Source organism: Scyliorhinus canicula, chromosome 12 (assembly GCF_902713615.1).
Source record: "Scyliorhinus canicula chromosome 12, sScyCan1.1, whole genome shotgun sequence".
Taxonomy (NCBI): Eukaryota; Metazoa; Chordata; class Chondrichthyes; order Carcharhiniformes; family Scyliorhinidae; genus Scyliorhinus; species Scyliorhinus canicula.
In genome coordinates this window covers 104,851,572-104,876,367 of record NC_052157.1, presented here as the reverse complement: position 1 = coordinate 104,876,367, position 24,796 = coordinate 104,851,572, and the positions used below count along the sequence as shown (strand labels likewise).

The 24,796-nt window shown below is 45.2% G+C and overlaps 1 protein-coding gene across 1 annotated transcript in view; it reads right to left on the bottom strand.

Moving 5' to 3' along the window:
• Positions 1–13,087: 13,087 nt before the first annotated feature.
• The window catches only part of LOC119974615 (protein spinster homolog 2-like), a 128,176-nt gene continuing 116,467 nt past the window's right edge, over positions 13,088–24,796 (bottom strand). Inside the window, exons 12-13 of the mRNA XM_038813648.1 lie at positions 16,320–16,360; positions 13,088–13,382 (exon numbers count right to left, since the gene is read on the bottom strand). Coding sequence (XP_038669576.1) covers positions 16,324–16,360 — 37 coding nt within the window. The 3' untranslated portion in view covers positions 13,088–13,382; positions 16,320–16,323. The remainder of the gene's footprint in view (positions 13,383–16,319; positions 16,361–24,796) is intronic.

Here is a 24,796-nt window from a genome sequence, read left to right as displayed (position 1 = left end):
GGGCAGTGATCACCTCAATAAGTGAAAATATAATTATTTCCGCATGACATTCAATGCCATTATCATCACTGAATCCCCCATTATCAACATCCTGGGGCTGGGTTACCATTAACCAGAAACTGAGTTGGACTAGCCACGTTCTCCCCATGTCTGTGAGGGTTTCCTCCGGGTGCTCCAGTTTCCTCCCACAAGTCCCGAAAAACGTGCTGTTAGGTCATTTGGATATTCTGAATTCTCCCTCAGTGTACCCGAACAGGCACCGGAATATGGCGACTAGGGGCTTTTCATGGTAACTTCATTGCAGTGTTAATGTAATCCTACTTGTGACAATAAAAATTATTGTTAAATACTGTGACTATAAGAGCAGGTTAGAGGCTGGGAATTCTGTGGCAAATAGCTCACTTCCTAACTCCCCAAAGCTTGTCCATCATTTATAAGACACAATTAAGTCAGTATTGTGAAGGGCAGCACGGTGGCGCAGTGGTTAGCATTGCTGCCTACGGCGCTGAGGATCCGGGTTCGAATCCCGGCTCACTGTCTGTGAGGAGTTTGCACATTCTCCCCGTGTCTGCATGGGTTTCACCCCCACAACCCAAAAGATGTGCAGGATAGGTGGATTAGCCACGCTAAATTGCCCCTTAATTGGAAAAAATAATTGGGTACTCTAAATTTATTTTTTTTAAAGTCAGTATTGTGATTGAATACTCTCGAAATGCCTGGATGAGTGCAGCATCACCAACACTAATGAAGCTTGACACCATCCAGGAAAAAGCAGCTGGCTTGATGGCACCCCTTCCACCACCTTAAATATTCAGTCCCTCTACCACCAGCACACTGGCAGCAGTATGTACCATCTGTAAGATGCACTGCAGAAACCCTCAAAGGCTCCTTCAATAGCACCTTCCAAACCCATGACAATTACCACCTAGAAGAGTAAGGGCAGCAGATGCTCATGAGGACACCAGCACCTGCAAGTTCCCCACCATGCTATTCTGACTTTGAACTGTGGCGCCGATTCTTCATTCTCACTGGGTCATAATCCTGGACCTCCTTCCCTAACAGTACTGTGAATGCACCTACACAACATGGACTGCTGTTGTTTAAGGTGACCCACCACCATCTTCTGAAGGCCATAATGCTGACTTGGTTAAGGATGTGCACAAATTTTAAACGCCTGCTGTTCTATGTTCACATTAAATGATATCGCAGCTTCGAATATATTCTCTGCTCAGCCCTGAGAGCTGTGTATAAACTGCTGTCAGCATGCCACCCAATCTGAATCTGTACTGTAGTTTCTGAATAAGACAGACCCACCTTCTTTTGACCCCTCTATGACGTTGAGGACACCTCAGGAAACTTTGGGCCTTTGTTCCTGATATAACTCCTGTTGATTTATAAATTATCCGATTGAGGTTTGAATGGAGAAATGTCTCAACCACGCTGTGAATAACATGCTCCGTATACATTACTATATCTAGTCCTGGTGGCCAATAATGAACAGATTACCTGATCCAATTGCAACCGGGCTGACCTTTCACACCCTTCCTGTCAGAAACGGTGTTTTTGCTGCCAGTGGCTTACTGGCTGGACCCTGGAGGATACAAGTCGCCCGAACCTTATTGACTCGAAATGATGATGGATTTAATGAACACTCAGCTTTGGGAGAATGTAGCCATAATTGAAACCGTCTTTCACAACAACAAAAAGAAAAATCTGAAGAATGTGAAGTCTAATTGTATCATTAACTCTGGCAAAGGGACCGGGTTCTGAATTGCAGGCTGCAGTGCCAGCGTGCAGTGAGGAGGGCCAGTAATGTCAGTTCGCTTTTTGTAGCATCTGGAACAGCTGCATTGCCTGCCTGAGTGTTGAGCAGGCAGTTGGCATCGCGCAGCATATGTGCACTGCTTCCTGTTAAAATCCTAAAGGGGCACCGTCTTTGTGGAAGCGTTTGGCTCTTGACTCCTGATTATGAAACCCTGTGGAGTAAAAATGACAGATACCCCCCCACCTGTGTCCAGGTGATAGGAACTGCGACAAGTGCTCAACTGCAATATAGTCTGCTTAAATCATTGCTGTCTCTTGCACAGCTGGAGTGTTAGAATTGTTCTCCGTACAGAGAAAGCAACACCTGTTTCTGGCTGGAGTGCAGATCACCTCTGCAGAGGTAACATTGACCGAGGCCAGAGTGATCACCTAGACTGAGCTTTGATTACTTGAAGAGATTAGTGAGAAAATTTCAGAATTTATCCATTGACTGGCCTTTATTTATTTTTGCACCTCAGGGTATATGCAGTTCCATGGTTAGTACGTAAGGAAACAACGCAACAGTATGTGATAGATTGGATGAACCATCCCGCCAGTCATTTATCATCTGTTCATTATATGACAGACTCTCAAAATGTCTTTTAAATGGGTCCATGCTTTGAGAGTACCAAGCATTGTTTGGGTGGCTGTCCAAAATAATGGGCTCATCAGTAAATCTTGGTGCCAGTCTCTATCTTCTCTTGGCAAATGGCACTCGGTGGAATGCTCATCCTGAGCTGCTGCTGCAGACATGATGGGCAGAATGGCCAGTTTCACAGCGATGAAAAGGAACTGGGGGTACACTGCTTTTTTTTTTCCCCCATTGGTGTTACTTGGTGTGTACGAGAAGCTGGCCCGCTTTGTCTTCCATCCTGTTAGTAAGAGCATTGAGCACAGCTCGCCATGAGATAACACGGGATGGCACTCTGACTGGATGTCAGACTAACCATGCTCGGAGCATGATAGTCTATCCAAAGATCAGTCCTGCCAGGGGAGAGGAAGGGGAACAACACGACAATGTAATGGTAGATAAGAAAATTAGAGCTTATGGTAAAACCTCTGCAGGTGAGTCAGCATCTGAAAGTGATGGGTAGACCACGTTAAAGGTTGGACTGCTCAGAACTCCTAACTCACTTTGGAGACCTCACTGTCTAAAAATGCAACTAAGGGTGTATATATCATATTTGTGCACATTCATAGAGATGATAGGGGAAGAAGAGATTGAAATTTGTTTGTGGCTTGGGAGAGATCTCCCAGTAAGTCTCACCATTGCCTGGGATCTCCCATTCGCATGTTGTGGATCATATGATCATTCCAAACAACAGCACAGTGTAAACGGTTAATCTGATCTGGCTGTGATCCAGTTCTATTTATGGAAAACAATTCATCCTGTCTGTGTAGACAGTCCCTGGTGCCCCTCTGCTGTGGTGCCAAGTTGCTCAGAACTACAAAGGGATTGAGGACAGGGGCTTTTTAAAAATGTGAGGTCGGCTTTTTGCAGGCATTGTTATGACAAGAGGTGAACCGCTAAAATGGAATTTTAACAAAGGTGGGGGATGAGAGTGAGCGTTCCAGTGCTGGAGACTGCCAAATGCTGTTTAAAATAAGCACAAGCTTACTGAGATTATTGTTTTTTTATTCAAGGCTTTTTACCTATAAACACAAAATATCAGAAGAACAATGCATCAATCTAAACAAACAGTCACAGATCCCCAGCCTCCCCGATACCAACACCCCACCACATTCCCACCTTCCCCAATTTTATACCCTTAACCCCCCCCCCCCCCCCCCCCAGACCCTTCGATCCTTGAAGAAATCAATGAACGGTTTCTATTGCCGAGTAAACCACTCTACCGACCCCCGCAAAGTGAGCTTGATTTTCTCAAGCTTCAGGAATACCGCCAGTCCCTTGCCTTCAGCGACTCAGAGGTCTACCAACACATCAAAATCCGTTTCCAAGCTATCGGGGAGGCAAAGGTCTACACATCGCCTCCGCCCCTTCCCGGATCTTCTGACACACCAAATATCACCACCTCCAGACTCGGCCACACCCAGGAGCTCGGACATAACATCCGAGAACCCCCCTCAGTCCTGGACACACCCAGAACATGGGAAGTGATTCGCGCCCCCTCCCGTGCACTGCCCACACCTGTCTTCCACCCCCGCAAAGAACCTGCTCATCCTCGCCACCATCATGTGGGCCCTATGCACCACTTTAAACTGGACGAGGCTTAACCTCGCACACAACAAGGACGCGTTTACCCTCTACAAGGCCTCTGCTCATGTCCCAGCCCCACCTCCTCTCCCAGCTACTCCTCCCACTTGAACTTGATCTCCACCGGAGCGCTCTCCCGCTCCATCAATTCCTTCTATATATCTGACACCCTCCTTTCCTAATAATATTATTGTTATATCATTTTGTGTATGTCTTTGGGAATTTATAGACCTTCAGTATCCTTTATTGTTAAAACAATGTTATTTGGGTAATGTAGCTTTACGTTGGAAATGAGGCAGTCTGCCTACATACTCTTACACCACCTAAATTGTGCCCCCAATCTCTTGTCTTTATCTGGAACATAGCTCCAAAGAATTTGTTCACCTCTACAGACGTTTACAGTACAGAAGGAAAGCCATTCAACCCATCCTGCCTCCTCTAACTCTTTGCTTCCCAATTTAGTCCCACTCCCCTGCTCCTTCTCCATCGCACTGTTTTGTTTTCCGTCAGGTATCCAAATTCCTTTTGAAAGTTACTGTTGAATCTGCTTCCAGCATACTTCCAGGCATTGAAATCCAGATCAGAACTTGCTCTGTTTTTAAAGAAAATTAGGATTCGGAACAGCTCGAACAAAACTTTCCTTGATTTTCTCTCCTCTCCAGGAACCAGCTTCCAGCCGCTCTAGTTGCCGCACTCACTACATGAGTTTGAGTGAATGGAAACATTTCCATATTATCACTGACACAGCAAGGGGCAGCACAGGGCAGACTGGTGTAGCGGTAATGTCACTGGACCAAACGCTCTGGGGACAGCAGTTCGAATCCTACCATGGCAGCTGGTGGGATTTGAACTCAATAAAAATATGAAATTGAAAGCGAGTCCAAGTCATGGTGACCATGATATTGTCGATTTATTGTTTAAAAACCCATCTGGTTTACTAATGTCCTTTAGGGAAGGAAATCTGCCATCCTTACCTGGTCTAGCCTACATGATACTCCGGAACTACAGCAATGCGTTAACTGCCTCCCTGAAATGGTCTAGGAAGCCAGTTGAAGGGTAATTATGAATGGGCATCAAATGCTGGCCTTGCCAGTGATGTCCACAAGTCATGATAGAAAAAATAAAGCAGGCTCCCCATTGCAAACAGGTATTTTTTTTATAGCAGTGGATGTGCAGTGAAGCTTCAAAATACAAATGTTGTGAGCTTGGCTTGAAGTCGCCTCTAATTTAAACAGCGGTGCCTGTTCAGACAATTGTCAGTTTTGTTTTGCAAGGAGATGAAAAAAGTCTCCCTCAAAGAAGCTTATTAAAGAAATCTGCGTGCCTGCAGTAATCCTGCTTTTATATTGTTTAAAACTTGTGTCTGTATCCTATTTCCTACAATTGTAACAAGACTACCTGCTTGACTGTTAACTGTTGAATGCAGGATTACGGAGACTGACTCAGTAATTGATGTTCCACACGCTGCACTTGTGAGAGACGATTCATACAAGGCATTCATAACTTAATTATATGATTGAAGACCAGAAGCACACCAAATGGCACTTGTTTGGGTTTCTGACCAGTGCTTGAGAGTGGCATTGTGACCTTATCCAGCATAATAGCATTGTTGATGTCTTTCCTGAGTGCAGAGCAGCAGCTCCTGGCCTCATCATTACTGGGGGCAATTGGTGTTTGTAGAAGTTAGCTTCCTGAGATACCTGAATAATCAACGTGACAGCTGGAGCTGGTCTAGACTCTGATCGGAGGGGCTGGAGAAGTGGCTTCCCAGAGTAGAGCAGTGAAGCAGTGAACGATAAGCACAATTTCTCTCTTGTTGAATTGGCAGTGTATGCTATAGCTGCAATTATAACTCCTTATTAACTGCCATTGAATGAGTGTGAATTACTGTTTATCTTTCTTCCTCCTCCAAATCATCAGTTGTGATGCAGTTGCAGCACTCTCTCCTCTTGAGTCAGACGTTTGTGGGGTCACCTCCCATACTTCAGGACGTGAGCATTAAAAACCAGTACCCCAGTACCATGCTGAGTGGTCTCTGCACTGTCAGAGATGTCATATTTCAGTTGAGTTGTTAAACCGAGGCCCCATCTATCCTCTAAAATATTTGTAAAACATTCAGAAGCACTGGTCATGATCACATTTGCTGTTTGTGTGAGCTTTAGAACAATGATGACACTTCAACATAACAAAAAGCAGTAGACTACACAGTCTTGCTATGCAGTGCGATCTTGACTGATCTTGGGCCTCAACTCCATTTTTCCACCTACACCCCGTATCCCTTATAGTTCCCCGACACAAAAATCTGCCAGTCCTAGTCTTCAATATATTCTTTTTTTTAAATAAATGTAAAGTTACCTCGTTTTCTTTTCCCAATTAAGGGGCAATTTAGCTTGGTCAATCCATCTTCGAGTTGTGGGGGTGAGACCTATGCAGACACGGTGTGAATATGCACATGGACAGTGACCCGGGGCCAGGATCAAACCCGGGTCCTGAGTGCCATGAGGCAGCAGTGCTAACCACTGTGCCACCCTACCTTCAATATTTTCAACAATGGAGCATTCACAACCCTCTGGGTAGAGAATTCTAAAGATTCAGAAAGTACTTTGGGATGTCATGAAAGGCGCTATATTATTGCAAGACCTTCTTTCTTTTAAAATGCTGACTCACCAGATTCCTCCCACTCAATCTGCTGCAGGTGGCCACAGATTTATTAGAGCATTTCAGATGGGCACATCCACAATCCCAATGTGTAATCAAACTTTTAATTGGATAATTGGTTTGTTTTGGGGTGGGAATTGGGCTTGGAATAGATAGTTGAGGAATGAGCAGTGATTGGATGATTGGTTTGTTGAGAGGATGAGATGTACATATGAATTAGGAGCTCCACTTGGTCCCTCAAGCCTGCTCCTCCATTTTGGACGATCTGATTGTAATTTCAAACCCACATTCCTGCCTACCTCCGATAAATGGGTGGCATGGTAGCCCAGTGGTTAGCACTGTTGCTTCACAGCGTCAGGGCCTCGGGTTGGATTCCCTCTTGGGTCACTGTCTGCACGTTCTCCCCGTGCTTGCATGGGTTTCCTCCGGGTCCCCTGGTTTCCTCCCACAAGTCCCGAAAGACGTGCTTGTGAGGTGAATTGGACATTCTGAATTCTCCAACTGTGTACCCGAACAGGTGCCGGAATGTGGCGACGAGGGGATTTTCACAGTAACTTCATTAATATTAATGTAAGCCCACTTGTGACAATGATAAAGATTATTAAACACGGGGGTGGAAGGTTATCAATAATCTACCTAGCTCTGCCTTAAATTATTCAAAGGTTATCTCCCTATCACCTTTTAAGGAAGGGAGCTCCAAACACTCATGACCCTGTGAGAAAAAAAAATCACCTCACCTAGGTCTTAAATGGGCAACACCGTAATTTTAAACAGTGACCCCTTGTTCCAGATTCTCCCAAAAGAAACATCCTCTCCACACCCAATACCCCTCAGGATCTCATGCGTGGGATTCTCCCAGCCCCGAGCCGGGCTGGAAAATCCCCGCGAACAGGCAATGCCACCCCGACGTCGGCGTGATTGGTACGGCGCCAGTCGCGGGCCGCTTCTCCGGCCTGGGTGGGCCGAGCGGTCGTAGGTAAAGAGCCAAGTCCCGCCAGTGCCGTTCTAACCTGCTCTGGGCCGGCGCGACCTCGGCGTGTAAGGGTCGGGTGGCGGCCTGTGTGGGAGGGGAGTCCAACCCCATGGGGGCCTCCGATGTGGCCTGGCCCGGGATCAGAACCCACCGATCGGTGGGCTGGACTCTGTGGCTGGGGGCCTCCTTTCCTATGCGCCAGCCCTGTGCCATGTTGTGTTAGGGCAGGCGCGTTGAAGGAGGCCACTGCGCATGCACACATTGGCGCTGGCACCACAGTGCATGTCCTCATTGACGCCGCCGCAACTGCGCATGCGTGGATCCCGCAGCGCCCAGTTCGCACGAACCGCTCCAGTGCCGTGCTGGCCCCCTGTAGGAGCCAGAATTAGACGTGGGAACGGCCCGTTCACGCCGTCGTAAAACCCGACGGTGTGGACACTCTGCCAAGGGATTGGAGAATCCCACCCCCTATGTTTCAATCAAGTCACTTCTTACTCTTATAAATTTAGAGTACCCAATTCTTTTGTTCCAATTAAGGGGCAATTTAGTGTGGCCAATCCACCTACTTGCACATCTTTGGGTTGTGGGGGTGAAACCCACGCAAACACGGGGAGAATGTGCAAACTCCACATGGACAGTGACCCAGAGCCGGGATTGAACCTGGGACCTCAGCGCCGTGAGGCAACAGGGCTAACCCACTGCGCCACCGTGCTGTCCCCTTCTTACTCTTCTAAACTCCAGTGGATACAAACCCAGCCTGTCCAAACTTTCCCCTTAACCTGCCCATTTGGTATTAGGTTAATAAACCTTCTCTGAACTACTTCTGATGCATTCACATCTTTCTTTAAATAAGGAGGCCAATATTGTACACAATACTCCAGATGTTTCATAAATGTCCTGTACAACAGAAGCATAACCTCCCTGCTTTTGTATTCAATTCCCTCATAATAAACTAGAATTGCAATTAAAAAAAATTTTTTTTTTTAGAGTATCCAATTATTTTTTTTTCCAATTTAAGGGGCAATTTAGCGTGGCCAATCCACCTAACCTGCACATCTTCTTGGGTTGTGGGGGTGAAACCCACACAGACACGGGGAGAATGTGCAAACTTCATACGGACAGTGACCCAGGGCCGGGATTCGAACCCTCAGCGCCACAGTCCCCGTGCTAATCACTGCACCAGCCATCATGCTACTCGTATAATTGCAATTTTAATCAGTAATATTAGCTTTCCTCATTGCACTTGCAAGCTAATCTTTTGCAATTTACAATGGTGATTGGACAGTTGGCTTGTTGAGGACTGTGCTGTGATTGGATACATAGTTGGGGAGTGAGCTGTGATTGGACAGTCTGTCTGTTTAAGGCATGAACTGTGATTGGGCAGTTGGTTTATTGAGGAAATGAGTTTCAGCAGGACCAGATGATTTTTGATGGAAGTTATAATTGATGGTAGTTATATAAAATAACATGAAATAACTCAACACTGCATTCAAATAGTTTTATTAACTTATATGGAGTATAGATACATTTGAGCTATATTCTGGTGTATAATTTATATACTTTGGCTTTAAACAATAAAATATACCTGAAATAATCAGATAAAATAGAATTTCTTTTAGAAAAAAGTTCTTGTCTGACAAGAAATCTCAAACACTTGAAAAGTGCAGATGGAATTTATACAGAAACAAATGCATATTACACAGAAAATAAAATTCAACACAGCCGACCATTGTATACGGTTGAGTTACTGAGAAAATCAGGCAGCAGCAATTGGGAGTCTTGCAAGATTGGGTAAAGGATGTGATACTCGAAACGAGAAAACCGCTTTTGGCATTGGATAGTATGACTAATTAACAATTTGGCAAACTCTGAATCATAGAATTTACATAACTCCTTCCGTGGAAGATATGAGTAATGAGTGCATTACAGGATAGCAATCCTGTTTGAGGAATGCCTTGTCGATAACTTCAAACATCCACATCTCACCAGATACATCATAACCCACAACTGAGACATTGTACTTTTGATCTGATGCTTACATTCACGGTACTGGATGTTTGATTGGATGGTTTAGATTGGTGTTGTCCATTGCATTAGCCACCAACAACATGTGGCTAATTGGGAAGCTAGCTGAAGCTAATTACAATTTTAATCAGTAATTAAAATACAGTCATTGGTTATATGATCTCAGTAAGAGTATTAAGCATGGTGTCTGCATGTGAACCTTTGGCCTTTTTTTGTGTATTGGTTAAGAAACTTGACAGTTTTTTTTGGTACTTCTACTTCCTGGATTAATGATCGGAAATGTAAGCTAATATCCTCGCCTGATGTGCCTTTCTCTGAAGACTGTAAAGTGTTTTCTACTAAAATTTAAGCATGCGGCTAAAACACTGTAGGCGTAGCAACATCTGTGGTTTGCAGTTTCTACTGGACAACACCAATTTCGATAACAGCACCTAACCTCGTATCTTCCTGAATCATTATCAGTTGCTCGGCCACTGTGATTATGTGATAGGACATGAATTTTTGGACAGGTTCTGAAGTTGTTGATTTGCAAGTGAGGAGTGTCAGACCCCTTAAACCAGGGGTGGGCAAACTTTTCCGTGCAAGGGCCACATTCAAAAATTCACAATTCACAAAGGGCCGCATAGTATATTAAGTAAAATAATTACTTCACCCGGTTATGATTCTGGGCGCCTCATATAGAACATAGAACAGTACAGCACAGAACAGGCCCTTCGGCCCTCGACGTTGTGCCGAGCAATGATCACCCTACTCAAGTCAATGTATCCACCCTATACCAGTAAGTAACCCAACAGCCCGCCTCCATTAACCTTAAAAAAAAATTAAAAAAAAAAAAAAATTTAAAAAAAAAAAATTTTTTTTTTTTTTTTTTTTAATGACTTGGCGGGCCGCAGAAATACCTTTGGCGGGCCGCATGCGGCCCGCGGGCCGTAGTTTGCCCACCCCTGCCTTAAACCATCAACGTCCCCATACTGTCAAGTATTCCTCACCAGTTACCTGTTTGTCTGTAAATCGCATAGAGTAATAAAAACAGTTGCACATTCTCTTGAAAGCCTAAAGCTAAACTCACTGAAAGTTGTACATCACACACCTCCTATTTATGTTTAAATATAATCACTTTTAACTCTGGAGTGCAAGCGATGGATTCACCGGTGCCACTAACCACAATCACACAGTGGCACCAAGTTTCACAGTCACAAGTGATCATAATAATGTAGAATGGTGGAATTTTTCCATACATTTTGAAAAATAGTTAAACTTAGAACATAAAAATGTATTGTGCAAGCTTTGGTCAGTGTTGACTGCCGAGAGAATGTACTTTAATTTAAGCTCTCGGCATTGATAACCAAGACAGTGGACATAGATTTATTCCTACATTCCACAAGGAGGCCATTCAGTCCGTCAAGTCTGCATTGATCCTCTGAAACCGACCTGTCCTATCCCCGTAACTACATAAACCCACCCAATCTGCACATCGTTAGACACTAAGGGGCAATTTAGCATAGCCAATCCACCTAACCTGCACATCTTTGGACAGAGTGATGGGGCCTACTCAGTTGGCTTCTCAGTTGAGCAGGTAGGCTGAGTTTCAAGGATAACCGGGGTAACTACTGCCCAAAAGGCTCTTTCACAAATCCTGCTGGATTCTCATTTTCTGCCATCTTGGTTCATTTTACTGAGTGGATGTCATTGCTATGGTAACAGCCTGAGGTGACTTGACGTGCAAAAGTACAGGAAGAAACTTTCGGCAGTCGTACTCTCTCAGCAGGATTGCCTGCTAAGCATCCAACGAATGAGAAAGAGCAGCAAATCATGTGACTGTCACATTCCAGAGAGGCCAGTTTTTCCAGTCAATTATTTGGTTGATCCATTATTGTTTGCATGCAAATAATTTGGTTTAATTTGAGAAGATTACAATTGAAAATCAAATTCTTATGGTGTGCGTCAGTGCAGGCCTGACAGCAACATCTAAACCATAAGGGCAATGGTACAGTTAACCCGAAACTCTGAGGCAAATGGGAACATTTTTTTAAAGCAGCTGTTAGGTTTTTTTTTAATAAGGAAACTGGTTGATTTAAATATGTGTCAGCAAGTTAACACAACACAGCAAACACTTTTGCAGTTTTTAAAGTCACAGCTGCTAAATCAGTCAGTTACTATAGCGTAAACAAATATTCCCCTTGAATTGTTTAAATTGCTCTTTTATTTGTAACAGAACTAATTCTGTCCATTTGCAGATTTACCCCAATACTGTTACTCCATTACAGTGAAACAGGAGATGGTGCAATACTCAGCAACGTAGCCTGGAAGATACCAGGTTCCAGGGCTGAGGGAGGGTGCTCTTTCAGTAAGTCAGTGCAGACTAGATAAGTCGAATGGCTTCCTTCTGCACTGTAGTGATTATATGATTCAACTGGTGCCTTTGCAAAGCTCAGATCAAGTGGGACTCGAACTGCTACAAGTGTTCTCGGTCCCTCTAGGCTAGGGAACAGGAAAATTACTCCGAATACACATTACAGGCGGAGGACATTGTTGGTGGAAGTGATTGTTGATGGGAACGTGATGGATAGCTACTTGGGGAAAGAAGCCTTTGAGAGAAAAATGGAGAGGAAGTAGTCGGGAGATGCACAATCCAGTTTCTGCTAGATGATTCATCGCTTGCACCTGGAAGGAGGAATGAGGAATGGCTAGAAGCGCCAACTGGAACCCGTCTTCGATAAAACAACAAGTAGTGGACCAGTTGCTGCATTTAAAAGGAATTTAGATCTTGCATACTGCCTATCCCCTTTTCCTAACCTGTTCATTGGCCTCAATGATATAACTTTAGAAAGTAGGAAGGAAAGATTTGAAGATTGCTTAGCGCATCTCGATTCACTCAAGGGATATTTAGTGCATATTCATAAGCCAGTGGTTACAATGCTATCACTGGCATTAGTACAAAAATCACAGAATCTAATACACCTTACAGCTGAAACTTAGTTCACTGGTTCATATTTTCCCATTAGGGTAGCACTAATGCAGAGTCAGTTCAATAAGTAACAGTTGTGTTGGCATCCCAGTGTAGTGCAGCTCAAAGTGCTCTCTCATTTAAGGGTAATATGTACACTGTTGGGTGCTTGTGTAGTTGCGAGTGTGGTGGAGATTTCAGCTGGTCCCCCACTGCGCATCTCCCAGTGAAAACTCTAAACTGCAGCATTAAATGGAAGGAATAATATTTTGCATCTCAGACACTGGTCGGAGCACTTGCCTTATTTTCATCACACGTAGCCCCACATTGCTGAAGCAGAGATTGACAGCATTCTCTTGTTCTTTCTAGTAAAAACATGGCTTCAAACCCGGAGGTCAGATCTTGACACACGAATGCATTTCCCCATGGGCGGAGGGAGCGGGTTGGGGGTTGGGGGGGGGGGGGGGGGGGGGGGGGGTCGGGGAAGAAATGGAACCAGAGACAAACGCAAATTTTTCAGACTTTGCTCCTCCGCAGAGATTTCCGTAATAAAAAGAGAATGCAAAGTCGCGTCCCTATAGAGGAGAGGTTCCTTATTATCGAGTCCCGTTTGGAAGTTGTGCCGTTCCCAACGCTCTTTGGGCGGTTCACCGCTTCCCCGGCAGTCGGAGGGCCCCGTGACGTGGTGATGATAAACTGCGCTGCTGTTTGAAGGTGAAAGTTGCTGACTTGCACCATTTTCACCTGCTTCAACCTCAGCCCTGGAAAGGAAAAGGGTGGGGTTGTTAGATGGATACACGAGGGAGAAAGGTCATGCTGATAGGCCGAGATGAAGTAAGATAGAAGGAGGCTCAATGTGCAGCAGACATGCCAATACAGGCCAAATAGGTGGCAAGGCATGTTTGGCACTATAAATACTACATTAGTGGTTTATTTTCTCAGAGACACAAACATATTCAATTCTGGGCAACTCTGGAGGACGTTTGTAGCTCCACACCATTCCTCGGGTAACGGTGCCAAAACTGACTGTCCGCAAATTCCCAGGAATTGATGTTTTCAAAATGCCAGAGCAACCGATTATATCGCTCATCCCAGGGCCGTTTTTTAAATAACCCACCCCTGATGTTTTAGCATTCACTGGTTGCCTAGCTGCATCAAGGCAATTCCGTCAACAGCTGGGATATAAAGGCAATTCTGTCAACAGCTGGGATCAATCTATACTTTCACGAACTCCAGCCAACACATTTCATCTCCTCTAACTGCTCACCTCTCGTGGCGGAGTTCTGTGCAAATCTCGTGGCGGAGTACTGTGCAAATACTGCCTGACATCCAAAGACTGTTTCAGTAAAATACTGCAATATTTATTCGTCTTTGCCGAAGGAGGCGATTCAGCCCATTTCCTCTGTGCTAGCTCTTTGAAAGAAGCTTTCCAATTAGTTCCACTCGCCTGCTCCACCCTCAGAGCACTGCAAATTCTTCAAGCATTTATCGAATTTGTTTTTGAAAGTTACCATTGAATCTGCTTCCACCATTATTCCAATATTTTTAGAATATTTGAACCTGTTTGTAATCAGATATCTATCCTCTTTCTTTCTGCAGTGATTGATGCAGCATTTCAGCTCGACCACACCTAACGGATGGAATAGACTCCACCTGGCTGCTTCTAATCCTAATGGCCCTCAATCATTTGCTCCACCAACTATCTATCTCATTCTCCCTTAATGTTTCTCCCACTGACTGTCTCCCTAACCACCATCTGGTTCATGTCTTTGTCCTGTCTCTGGGAGCAGGTATTAACTTGAGTCTCACACGTAGGGCGGCACAGTGGCGCAGTGGTTAGCACTGCTGCCTCAGGACTCCGAGGTCCCAGGTTCGATCCCGGCCCCAGGTCACTGTCCGTGTGGAGTTTGCACATTCTCCCCGAGCCTGCCTGGGTCTCACCCCCACAACCCAAAGATGTGCAGGATAGGCGGATTGGCCACGCTAAATTGGCCCTTAATTGGAAAAAAAAAATTTGGTTCTCTAAATTTATGGTTTTAAAGTTTCACATGTGAGATTCCCAAGCCTCTTGCAGCAGGATCGACAGGCTGATGTGATTTTTCGTTATCATCCTTGTGCTTTTTAAATGAAGGAGTACTTATGTTGACCTGCAGGCAGGGCTAAGGAGACCCATCTATCCTTTGAAATGTGACGGGCGAACAGAGTACCCTTGCTGGACATCAACCGAGCATTCAGGGCTGTCACATGGGTCTCTGCGAACTGAATCTGTCTGTGTGCGCCCGGACCCCAACAATATGACCTGGGCCAGCCGTCACCCAGTCTAGCCGTGATTACCAGTTTAGCACAGTGGGCTAAACAGCTGGATTGTAATGCAGAACAATGCCAGCAGCGCGGGTTCAATTCCTGTACCAGCCTCCCGAACAGGCGCCGGAATGTGGCAACTAGGGGCTGTTCACAGTAACTTCATTGAAGCCTACTTGTGACAATAAGCGATTATTATTATTACTACATGTCTGGATGTAAGTCAAACATTTAGGGACCATTTTCTAGCCTCCACTCACCCTTCTAAACCACTAAACCAAAAGCTCGCTCCCGACCACTAACAAGTGCTGAGAACTCTTTGCTGCCCCACTTGTTGATTAAGGAACCGGTGTCTTTCCACTTGACATTAACAATGGGAAGCTGAGTAGTCTCGCACTCGCGTGCCCAATGAGCTCCCTTGACTTCAATAGGAGGAATCAGGGGCCAATATGTTTTCAGACAAGACATGACCTGTATTTGACAGGCATTGCCTGACAGTGTTGTGGGTTTACTCTGAGGAGGGGAGGTGGTGGAGTTTCCTCATCTCTGCACTGCACTTGAATTCAGGTTTTTCTTTCAAATTTGTCCAACTTGGAATCAGATCAACTTTTCTCTCATTAATCAGTCCAAACACAGGAAAACCACACTAGCCCTGATTATTCAGATAGAACGAGCAAGCTGGTATTAAATGTTCTACTGCTGGGGAGGGGGGCCCTTGCCCGTTCCAGACCTGCACTTTCACCGACCCCACCTGCCTCTAAGCGAGTGGCTGAGTCTGAGAAGAAGCCAGCGTTCCGTACGAGGTTGACATGGGCCCAGCAATGGAACTACTGCCACCTCCAAAAGTCTGCCCACAAAACAGGCCTGGAACTGCGGGCACTGGTTGTAAACAACTCGTTTCTCTTGTGTGTCAAGTGACCCTTTGTTGGAGTCAATTGTCCTCATTAGGTTCAGAGAAGAACATGCAAGGGGAAAACCATGGTGGATCTTGGGATTATCATCTCCTCCACCATTACTCACATTCTATCACACTTTAACATCTTTACTGTAAGGCAGGCCACAGTGACACTGAACTACAGCAGCAAAACAACATCACAGCAAAGAATTTCTCAGATCTGAAGGGACACGGCTCCCGCACATCTCTCTGTTGCACTCCCTCTGTTCTAACCCCAGTGATAAATCTCAGTCCTGGTCACTCGCCTTGGAAACTAGTTTCCTGTGAAGCAAACTCAGTGACCTCTTCATCAAAGAAAGTTATTAACTAAAAGGAAATCAACACAAATCATGTTGCAGGCAGTCCTCCAAAGACATGTTGTTTTTAACAACTTCACATTTCATTGAAATGCCCTGCTCGACAATAATGTGGATACGATTATTAGTTTTATTTTCTTTCTTACCTTCTCAAACTTTCACAGAAACCAGCTTCATCTCTTCCACTCTGCAGAGAAAGGAAACACATTCAAAAAAGGTCAAGTTGCAGAAGCAACAAGTGTGTAATGTCTGAGGGAGTGGGGGAGGGTAGGATAGCATCTGTGGGCATCACTACCTCCACCAGACTACTACCGCTTCGTGTGCCACCTTCTCAGGTACTATCCTACCTTCCCCGACTCTCTACCCCAGCTTGGTGCCCCCTTGAGCACTGCACCTCCCTCACCAGGACATGGCCTTATCCCCTGATCATTGCCCCGCACCAATAATTTATTTATTTTCTTTCATGGGAATGTGGGTGAGGCTGGCAAGGTCATCGTTTATTGCCCATCCCTAACTGCCCTTGAGCTGAGTGTCTTGCTGGGACATTTCAGAGGGCAGTTAAGAGTCAACCACTGTGGGTCTAGAGTCACATATAGACCAGACCAGGTAAGGACAGTTGTTCAAGGTTAATTCTTGCTTTTGTAATCTATGCCTCTACAGATCCCGAATGTCTTTTTAACCACTTTCCTAACCTGCCCTGTCACCGCAGCAGGCTTGAGGGGATGTACGGCCTATTCTTGCTCCTTATTTGTATGTTCATATATCAATGATTCCTGCTAATATACCATCAGGCCTATTTCTTAGAATTTTACCCTTTAGTTTGTCTCTCTTCTATCTTCCTTTCAAAATGTATCACTTCACATTTCTCCACATTTAATTTTATCTGCTACAGATCCACCAGGCTGTCTATGTCCTTTTGAAGTTTATCGTCCTCTTCACAATTCATAACACTCTCAAGTTTTGCATCATTTATCTGCAAGCTTTGAAGTTGCTGTACTGCCAGGTCTCAGCCATTACTATAGTTCAAGATAGTAGCAATACCAGTGCCAACCACTGGGGAACACCTCCATCCAGTCTGAAAAACAACCAACCTCCACCACTAGATTTTCTGTCACTCTGTCAGTTTTGTTTCCATGTTTCCACTTTCCCTTCCATTCCAAGGGCTTCAACCACGCCAGTAAGTCCATCGTGGGATACTTTTATTAAATGCCTTTGGAAGTCCACATCCACCACATAAAACCTCGTCATCTTCTGTTAGCTCAACAAAACGCTAACTGTGCCACTAACAAACATTCTCATATCCCTTCCGATTCTTTTGCCAATTGTTTTTTGAACTTCTGTCATTTTGTTGCCAGTGAGACAATAATAATATTGATGACATCAAAAAATGATATTCCTGAATATTGGCATTTGTATACAATGACCCGTCAGTGGGATTGTCAAGTTAGTACCAATCTGTTTCAAATAATGGACGTGGGTCCAGACCCCTAGATAAAGCTGGTTCAAAGGCCTTGCTTAATTGTATGGAAGATGTCAGCAGCTATCGGAATCAGAGGAGTTGATTACACTAGATTCTGACAAGTCCTCAAAGTGTCAGAGTGCACTGACTGAAAGTGTGGTCATTTCTTTTTTTTTTTTAAAAAGGAAACTGAACAACTATTTGAAAAGGAAGATTTTTTCGAACTACAGTAGATCAACAATTTTCTAATGCCCTGGCCTGGGGGCCTTCCATATGATCTCCTAGGCAAATGAGCAAATATGCCGAAATAACAGGAAACAGGGGTAAAGATAGAGTTTTTTAAAAAGGCCAAAAGAGCGACGACTTCCTCGATTGCTGGAGAAGCCAGTTTTCGCAGGGTCTTGTGACTCTCTTACTCGCAATTCTAATGTGCTGAGTTTGGACAAATAACCCGAAAAGACAGCATTTTCCATTGTGATGAAGTGAGGATCTTCATTCTTCTCCCCTCAAATCACCCATTGGGGAATCAGGCACCTGCGAACTGATTGTTGGCACCCACATTGACAAACTTTGGGCCACAAAGTCTGAGCCCAAAAGGCCCTATGAATCAGGGGCGGGCGTCAGTTTAGCTCACCTCCTCGTAGCTGGGGGCTCATGCCTTGAGCCAAGCTGTGGTGTCACTCCAGTGCGACACCAAGGGACTGCACAACTGACGTGGTGCTACACTTCAGATGTGCTGGGCGGCACGGTGGCGCAGTGGTTAGCACTGCAGCCTCATGGCGCTGAAGACCCGGGTTCAATTCCGGCCCCAGGTCACTGTCAGTGTGGAGTTTGCACATTCTCCCAGTGTCTGCATGGGTCTCGTCCCCACAACCCAAAGATGTGCAGGGTAGGTGGATTGGCCATACCAAATTGCCCTTAATTGGAATTTTGTTTTTAAACTTTAACGTGCAATAAAACACAGGCCCTGTCTGACCCTCCCAGGTCAATGTGAAAGATCTGTGATCTCTGAAGAAGAGCAGATGGGTTTTTCCTGGGGACCATATTTCAACCGGATTATCAAGTCACAAGTGCTGCTTGTGGGACCTTGCTGTGTGCAAACTGGATGAGATGTTTTGTATATTACAACAATGCTCACACTGCACAGTATTTTGGGATATCCGGATTGTGAGGGAAACAAGGTGAGAGTCCTGGATCTGGAGTGCTAAAACTGGCTCCTTTATCCCAGAAAAATCCCAAATGAAAATGATTAATTCATACACCCATGGAAGTGAATAAACAATTAACTTAATCACAACTTAAATAGTTATTGTAATATCTTAGTTACATTGCAGTTTCTCCAACACTGTAATTAAATGTCTATTGCTATGTAATTACATCATGAGCCACGGAATTTAAATGGAATGTTTCCAAGTAATTACAATTAACCGGAGCACATGAGCGAGAAAGTATATCCGTATAGGATGGCCAGGCTAGTGATGGAATGGTTAGAGACCCTTTCTGCCAGGGTCAACACAGCCTGTAATTACATGCAAAGTGATCTTTATTTCACAGAGTTCCAAAACAAGGGTTTAAAAGAGTAAAACACAATTTGACACAGGCTGAATTTTTTTTAAAATTTAGAGTACCCAATTCATTTTTTCCAATTAAGGGGCAATTTAGCGTCCTACCTACCCTGCACATCTTTGTGATGTGGGGGCGAAACTTTCGCAAACACGGGGAGAATGTGCAAATTCCGCACGGACAGTGACCCAGAGCCGGCATCGAACCTAGGACCTTGGCGCCTTGAATCAATAGCGTTAACCACTGCACCACCGTACCGCCTGGCTTCAGAAAGTATGAACAGAGGTGGCAGACCCCAGGAGATCAGGGATGAGGGGCTCACTAGGGAGCAAGGGAATTAAAAAGCATACAGGCTTGTGAGGCTTTGGAAAGCAGTGCTGGAGGTCGAAGCCAAGATCATTAAGAATATTTTTACCCCCCCCCCCCCCAATTAAGGGGTAATTTAAATTGGCCAATCCACCTACCCTGCACATCATTTGGGTTGTGGGGGTGAGACCCACACGGTGATGGGGAAAGATCATTTCACTGGACCAAAATAAAAATAGAGAGATGTGGGATCAGAAAGGTCATTTAGAATTAGGATTGCAGCATGTATGGAGGATAAATACCAGGACTGGTAGGGCTGAATGGTCTGTTTTCCAAATGTAATTTCCACTGAGATTTGTCAACTTCTGTTGTCAACTTCAGTAAATTGTGAATATTTAATCCAGGGGTCTGAATGTAGCTCCATTTAGAGCTAAGTACCTTACTGTCTACTGTTTATTAAAAGGTGCATTCACACTGTGACCAGTAAAAGTAGTTTTTCTTCATGTCACCATTAAGGATAGAGGGTAAATGTGGCTGGAAACCAGGCTCGGAACCAGACCTGACCCGGAGTGATGAGGAAGCATCACCTCGTTCAGTGGCCTCCAGCCCTCCATCCTCAGTTGACTCCCTGCAGGTTTTGGGTTGGTAACAGTAACTGGGCTATGACTGTAGCATAAAAAGGCAGCTAGCAAGTTGTCAACTATTAAGTGACTTGCTCCAATCCTCATTCAGTAAGCACTCATGTAATTCACCACCCCACTCTGTTATAAGTATAGAGCAAAGATAGTGATCCATTTCACAGTGTACATGTGGTATTATATTTGTATGTTAATAATATGGTATTTAGTTATTACAGCCACGTTCAACCTTCGCACTTTCGCACAATGCAGTTATTACATGGCAACCCATATCAGAAGCCTGGTTTCATTCAACCCCTCCTCGGAGGATTTATGCCAATTGCTACTCCCACACTGCCATTCAGGCTAAGGGCTGACTACGGGATTGAACCTGGAGCCTGATTAAGCATGGCTGGAACCAGTGCCTGCGTATGTTGCCCTGGCATTGAAAGCTTGGCACAGCGTGAATCAGTGCATGCATTTGGAAATCGATGGATGATCAGGGGTTATGGGGAGAAGGCAGGAGAATGAGGATGAGAAAATATCAGCCATGATTGAATGGCGGAGCAGACTCGATGGGCTGAGTGGCCTAATTCTGCTCCTATGCCTTATGGTCTTATGGGTGCTTGGCATTTATCGGGAGGGTGGGGATGGGGTAGTGCTGTAGCGAGAAACACCACAGTTGTTGCTCTAAATCTTCCAGACTATAATTCATTCTATTGACAAGAAACCCCCTTTTCTGAAGAACCTACTCAGAGCCACAATCCTGGAGGTGTCTGGCCACACAAAAACATGCACTTCCTAAACAGCCATTGTTGCTCCCTTATCTGGCATTGCCTTCACAATAACCCATTCGCCTCATTGTGTCAGCCCTTCCTGTCATTTCAAAATGCAAATTATGTTTTTGGGAAACGTTGACATTCCAGAGATTTCTTCAGGTCTCGCCTGACCAAACGGTTTGTCATCCAGACCTCAGAACAATAAAAATACCATTGCTCTTTGTCAGGAAGTTTCATTTAATTTGTTTTTTCAAACTGGGTCTTTTCATCAACTTGCCAAGAATAATATTCAATTTTTGTCAGGTGAAAACAGCCTCTCAAGTGTTATTTATCATCTTGGCTGGAAACTTGTCCCTGCTTTCTCGGCTCCTGGTGTCAAACTTTTGATATACTACATGCCATGTTTTATTCCTTCCACAAGAACATATAAACCCAGGAGAAGCCATTCAGCCCTTCCAACCCGTTCCAACATGCCAATGAGATAATTGCTGATCTTCTGCTTCAACACAATTTTCCTGCACTCTCCCTTCATGTTTTTAAGATGTCGAAATCTATCAATCTCAGTGTTGAACATACACAATGACCGAGCTTCATGTTTTGAGGAAAATGGGTTGAGATATGGGCGATGCTGGCAAAGGAATCGTTTAATGCCAATCTGTGGTTGTCCTCTCCATGAAGGACAAGCAGAGAGCACTCACAGTGTGCGACTGCAATCACACATAGGCCCGATCAGCCAGGAACAGCAGGCTCCTTCCCTAAAGGACATTAGCGCACCAATTTAGTTTTAATAAATGTTTAACAGTTTCACGGCTGGTGCAAACACATTGGGCTGAATGGCCTCCTTTGTCAGCCTTCAAATTACTGGATTTACTGGAGTTAATTTCACCACTCTCTCTAGTTGACATTTGAACATGTGACTTCTGGATTGTTCATCCAGTTAATGATGGACAGTGAAGTAGATGTCAGATGTAGCTGAGTGGATAGCACTCCTGACTTTGGAGTCCGATGGTTATGGGTTCAAGTCCCACTCCAGGAAGTTTAGCAGCACGTTCAGGCTGGCAGTACTGAGGGAGTGCTATGTTGTCCTTTGAATGTGATGTTAAATCAAGGTCCCATCTGCCCTCCCAGGTGAGCGCAAGAGATCACATGGTGCTATTTGGGCTTGCCCTGGCCAATATATATATATCTCCCAAACAAATTCTCAGAAACTATTAAATTGGTCATTTTCACATTGCTATTTATTGGATCTTTCTATGAATAAATAGGCCATTACATTGCCTACCTTACAACAGTGACCACACTTTGAGAAGTACTAAATTGGCTGTAAAATCTCTTTTCGATGGTCTGAAGTTGTGGTTCTCTGCTCTCTGCTGCAAAGATTGGTAATCCCAATCAGGCAGAGAACCTGCGTGGGGCCAAAAACAGGATTGGCCCAGGCGACAGATCTGTCTCCAGTCCCATTGGCTACAGTGGGCTTCCTGCCCCACGCCAGCAGGAACATGAAAACAGCTGATTTGCATTCATTATGTAATTAACAAGGTGGAAGCCTGACTCCCTTTCTCTCTCTGCCCCCCCCCCCCCCCCCCCCCCCCCCGCCCCCACTTCGTTACACTCCAACCCCCACAGTGGGAACTTCACTGGGCGGACTTTGGTGTAAGTATTGCCAAGCGCAATCCTGACATGATGGACCCCAAGGGGGTGGTCAAGAGGGTCGGCCATTGCCCACAGCCAGGCTGCAGAGGATCCTGGGGTTTGGGTGGACCTGGGCTGTAGTAAAGGCCCCAGGACCATTCTCAGGGATGGGGTCCCACGTATGGACTGCCCCTTCCCGCCCTGGGTAACCTGAAGATCATTCTTGGCATGGTGATCTCAAGTTCAAGGTTCAAGATCTTCATCCTCGTCTGACCTGCTTAAACTTTGAAGTGGGCTTCTTACTCTGAATTGCTCTGTATCAGACAGTGAACCAGATCAGACAGTTCAATTCTAGCCAGGAATACTTTCCTCATCTGCTCCCTCAGCTTTCAAAAGTGCTGCTTTTTGAAGTGTCAGAGCCTTCTTAGAAAGTGCACGCTTGAAAAGCCTTGTAATCCCAAGGTCCTTTGAAATGCTAAGCATTCATTTAATTTCCCAGTGCAATACCTTTAACTAGCCTTTGATTGACAGCTTAATGGTTTAAACACAGCAGGTTGGAGGTTTGTTTATTTATCTTTCTCTTCACGCTTGAATGCAGCTGAAACACCCTGCATTGATCCCAACCCCGATGTTTATGAACATTCTTGTGTGATTGACAGCTACTGACCAATTAGTGGGCAGCACGGTAGCATAGTGGTTAGCACAATTGCTTCACAGCTCCAGGGTCCCAGGTTCGATTCCCGGCTGGGTCACTGTCTGTGTGGAGTCTACACGTTCTCCCCGTGTGCGCGTGGGTTTCCTCCGGGTGCTCCGGTTTCCTCCCACAGTCCAAAGATGTGCAGGTTAGGTGGATTGGCCATGATAAATTGCCCTTAGTGTCTAACATTTCCCTTAGTGTTGGTTGAGTGGGGTTACTGGGTTATGGGGATAGGGTGGTGTGGGCTTGGGTAGGGTGTTCTTTCCAAGAGCCGGTGCAGACTCGATGGGCCGAATGGCCTCCTTCTGCACTGTAAATTCTATGATTCTATGAATTCACAGCAGCTAAGAGGTTTCACTTCCTGTTTTCTTGGGGGAGGGACGCCGAGGGGGTCAAGTGGGGGTGCCAGATCACCCTCATGCATGCGTGGCTGTGTGACCCGTTATTCCTGGGTTGGGGGTCCCTCCTTGATGCAAGACGGGTGTGAACATTTCCATTGTGGGTGGGGCCGGCGCGGAGCTTGTCCCTGGACGCTGGAATCAGGGTGCCCATTCAAAATGGCGGCACGTCACCAGTAACTGAAGGGAAACCAGCATGTTTGGTGCTATGCATAATTTCTTCATAGTCAAGTTTTGAGAATCCTGTCCCAGCGACGCTCTTAGCGCCAGCTGGATACAGTCCCGAGTCTCCGCTGGTGGGAGCACTTAGAATCTGGAATGGAGAATCCCGGCTGCTATGTAAATACAAGTCTTGCTTCATTGCAGTTTCATTAAAACTCAGTTCTCCAGCATGTCATGAAAACATGTCATGTTTCACATGTGAGCCTCGAGAGTAAATAACTGCAGGCTATTCATTACGGAGGGATTTGCAGGTGAGTCTAAGCACGTCCCAACAGGAGCCACTCTTCAGTAAGCAGGAGTATGAGCCGTGGCAGATTTATTTTCTCTCTCACTTTCTGTCTAGCTCTGCAGGCAGCTCAGCATTGATCAGGGGTGAGAGCTCAGGTCTCCTGTTGTGAATGGTTCAGCCACACAGTCTAGTGAGCATTCAGAAAAATCAGGCCACTGTTGACAGTAAACTCTGACCTCACCCTCTGCTGCACCAGTCTGACATACAGAAAGCGTGGGCATTAGGGGTAGACAGTGGGCTATTCTGAGCCCAGTTATAGGGAAACTGCCACATGTTCCGCACACAGCAGAGTGTGGGTCAATTTGCTTGGGGTCTCTCCCTCTCCATTATTACAGCCAGAGTTCATATGGGGGATTGCAACATATTCACCACACACAGAGCCATCCCACAGAAATTAACCCTTTGTATGTCCCATGCAGTTCCACTGGTGAAACATCCCATTGTAATAGATATACATATTAACACACTCTCTCGCTCCCACACACACACTGCACTGTAAATTCTATGATAATCTCTGATTAATCTAGGACAAAGGTTCGGCACAACATCATGGGCCGAAGGGCCTGTTCTGTGCTGTATTTTTCTATGTTCTATGTTTTTCTATGTACATGGTCATGACAATGGGAAATTGGGACTGAGTGATACTTACCTATTACTTCAA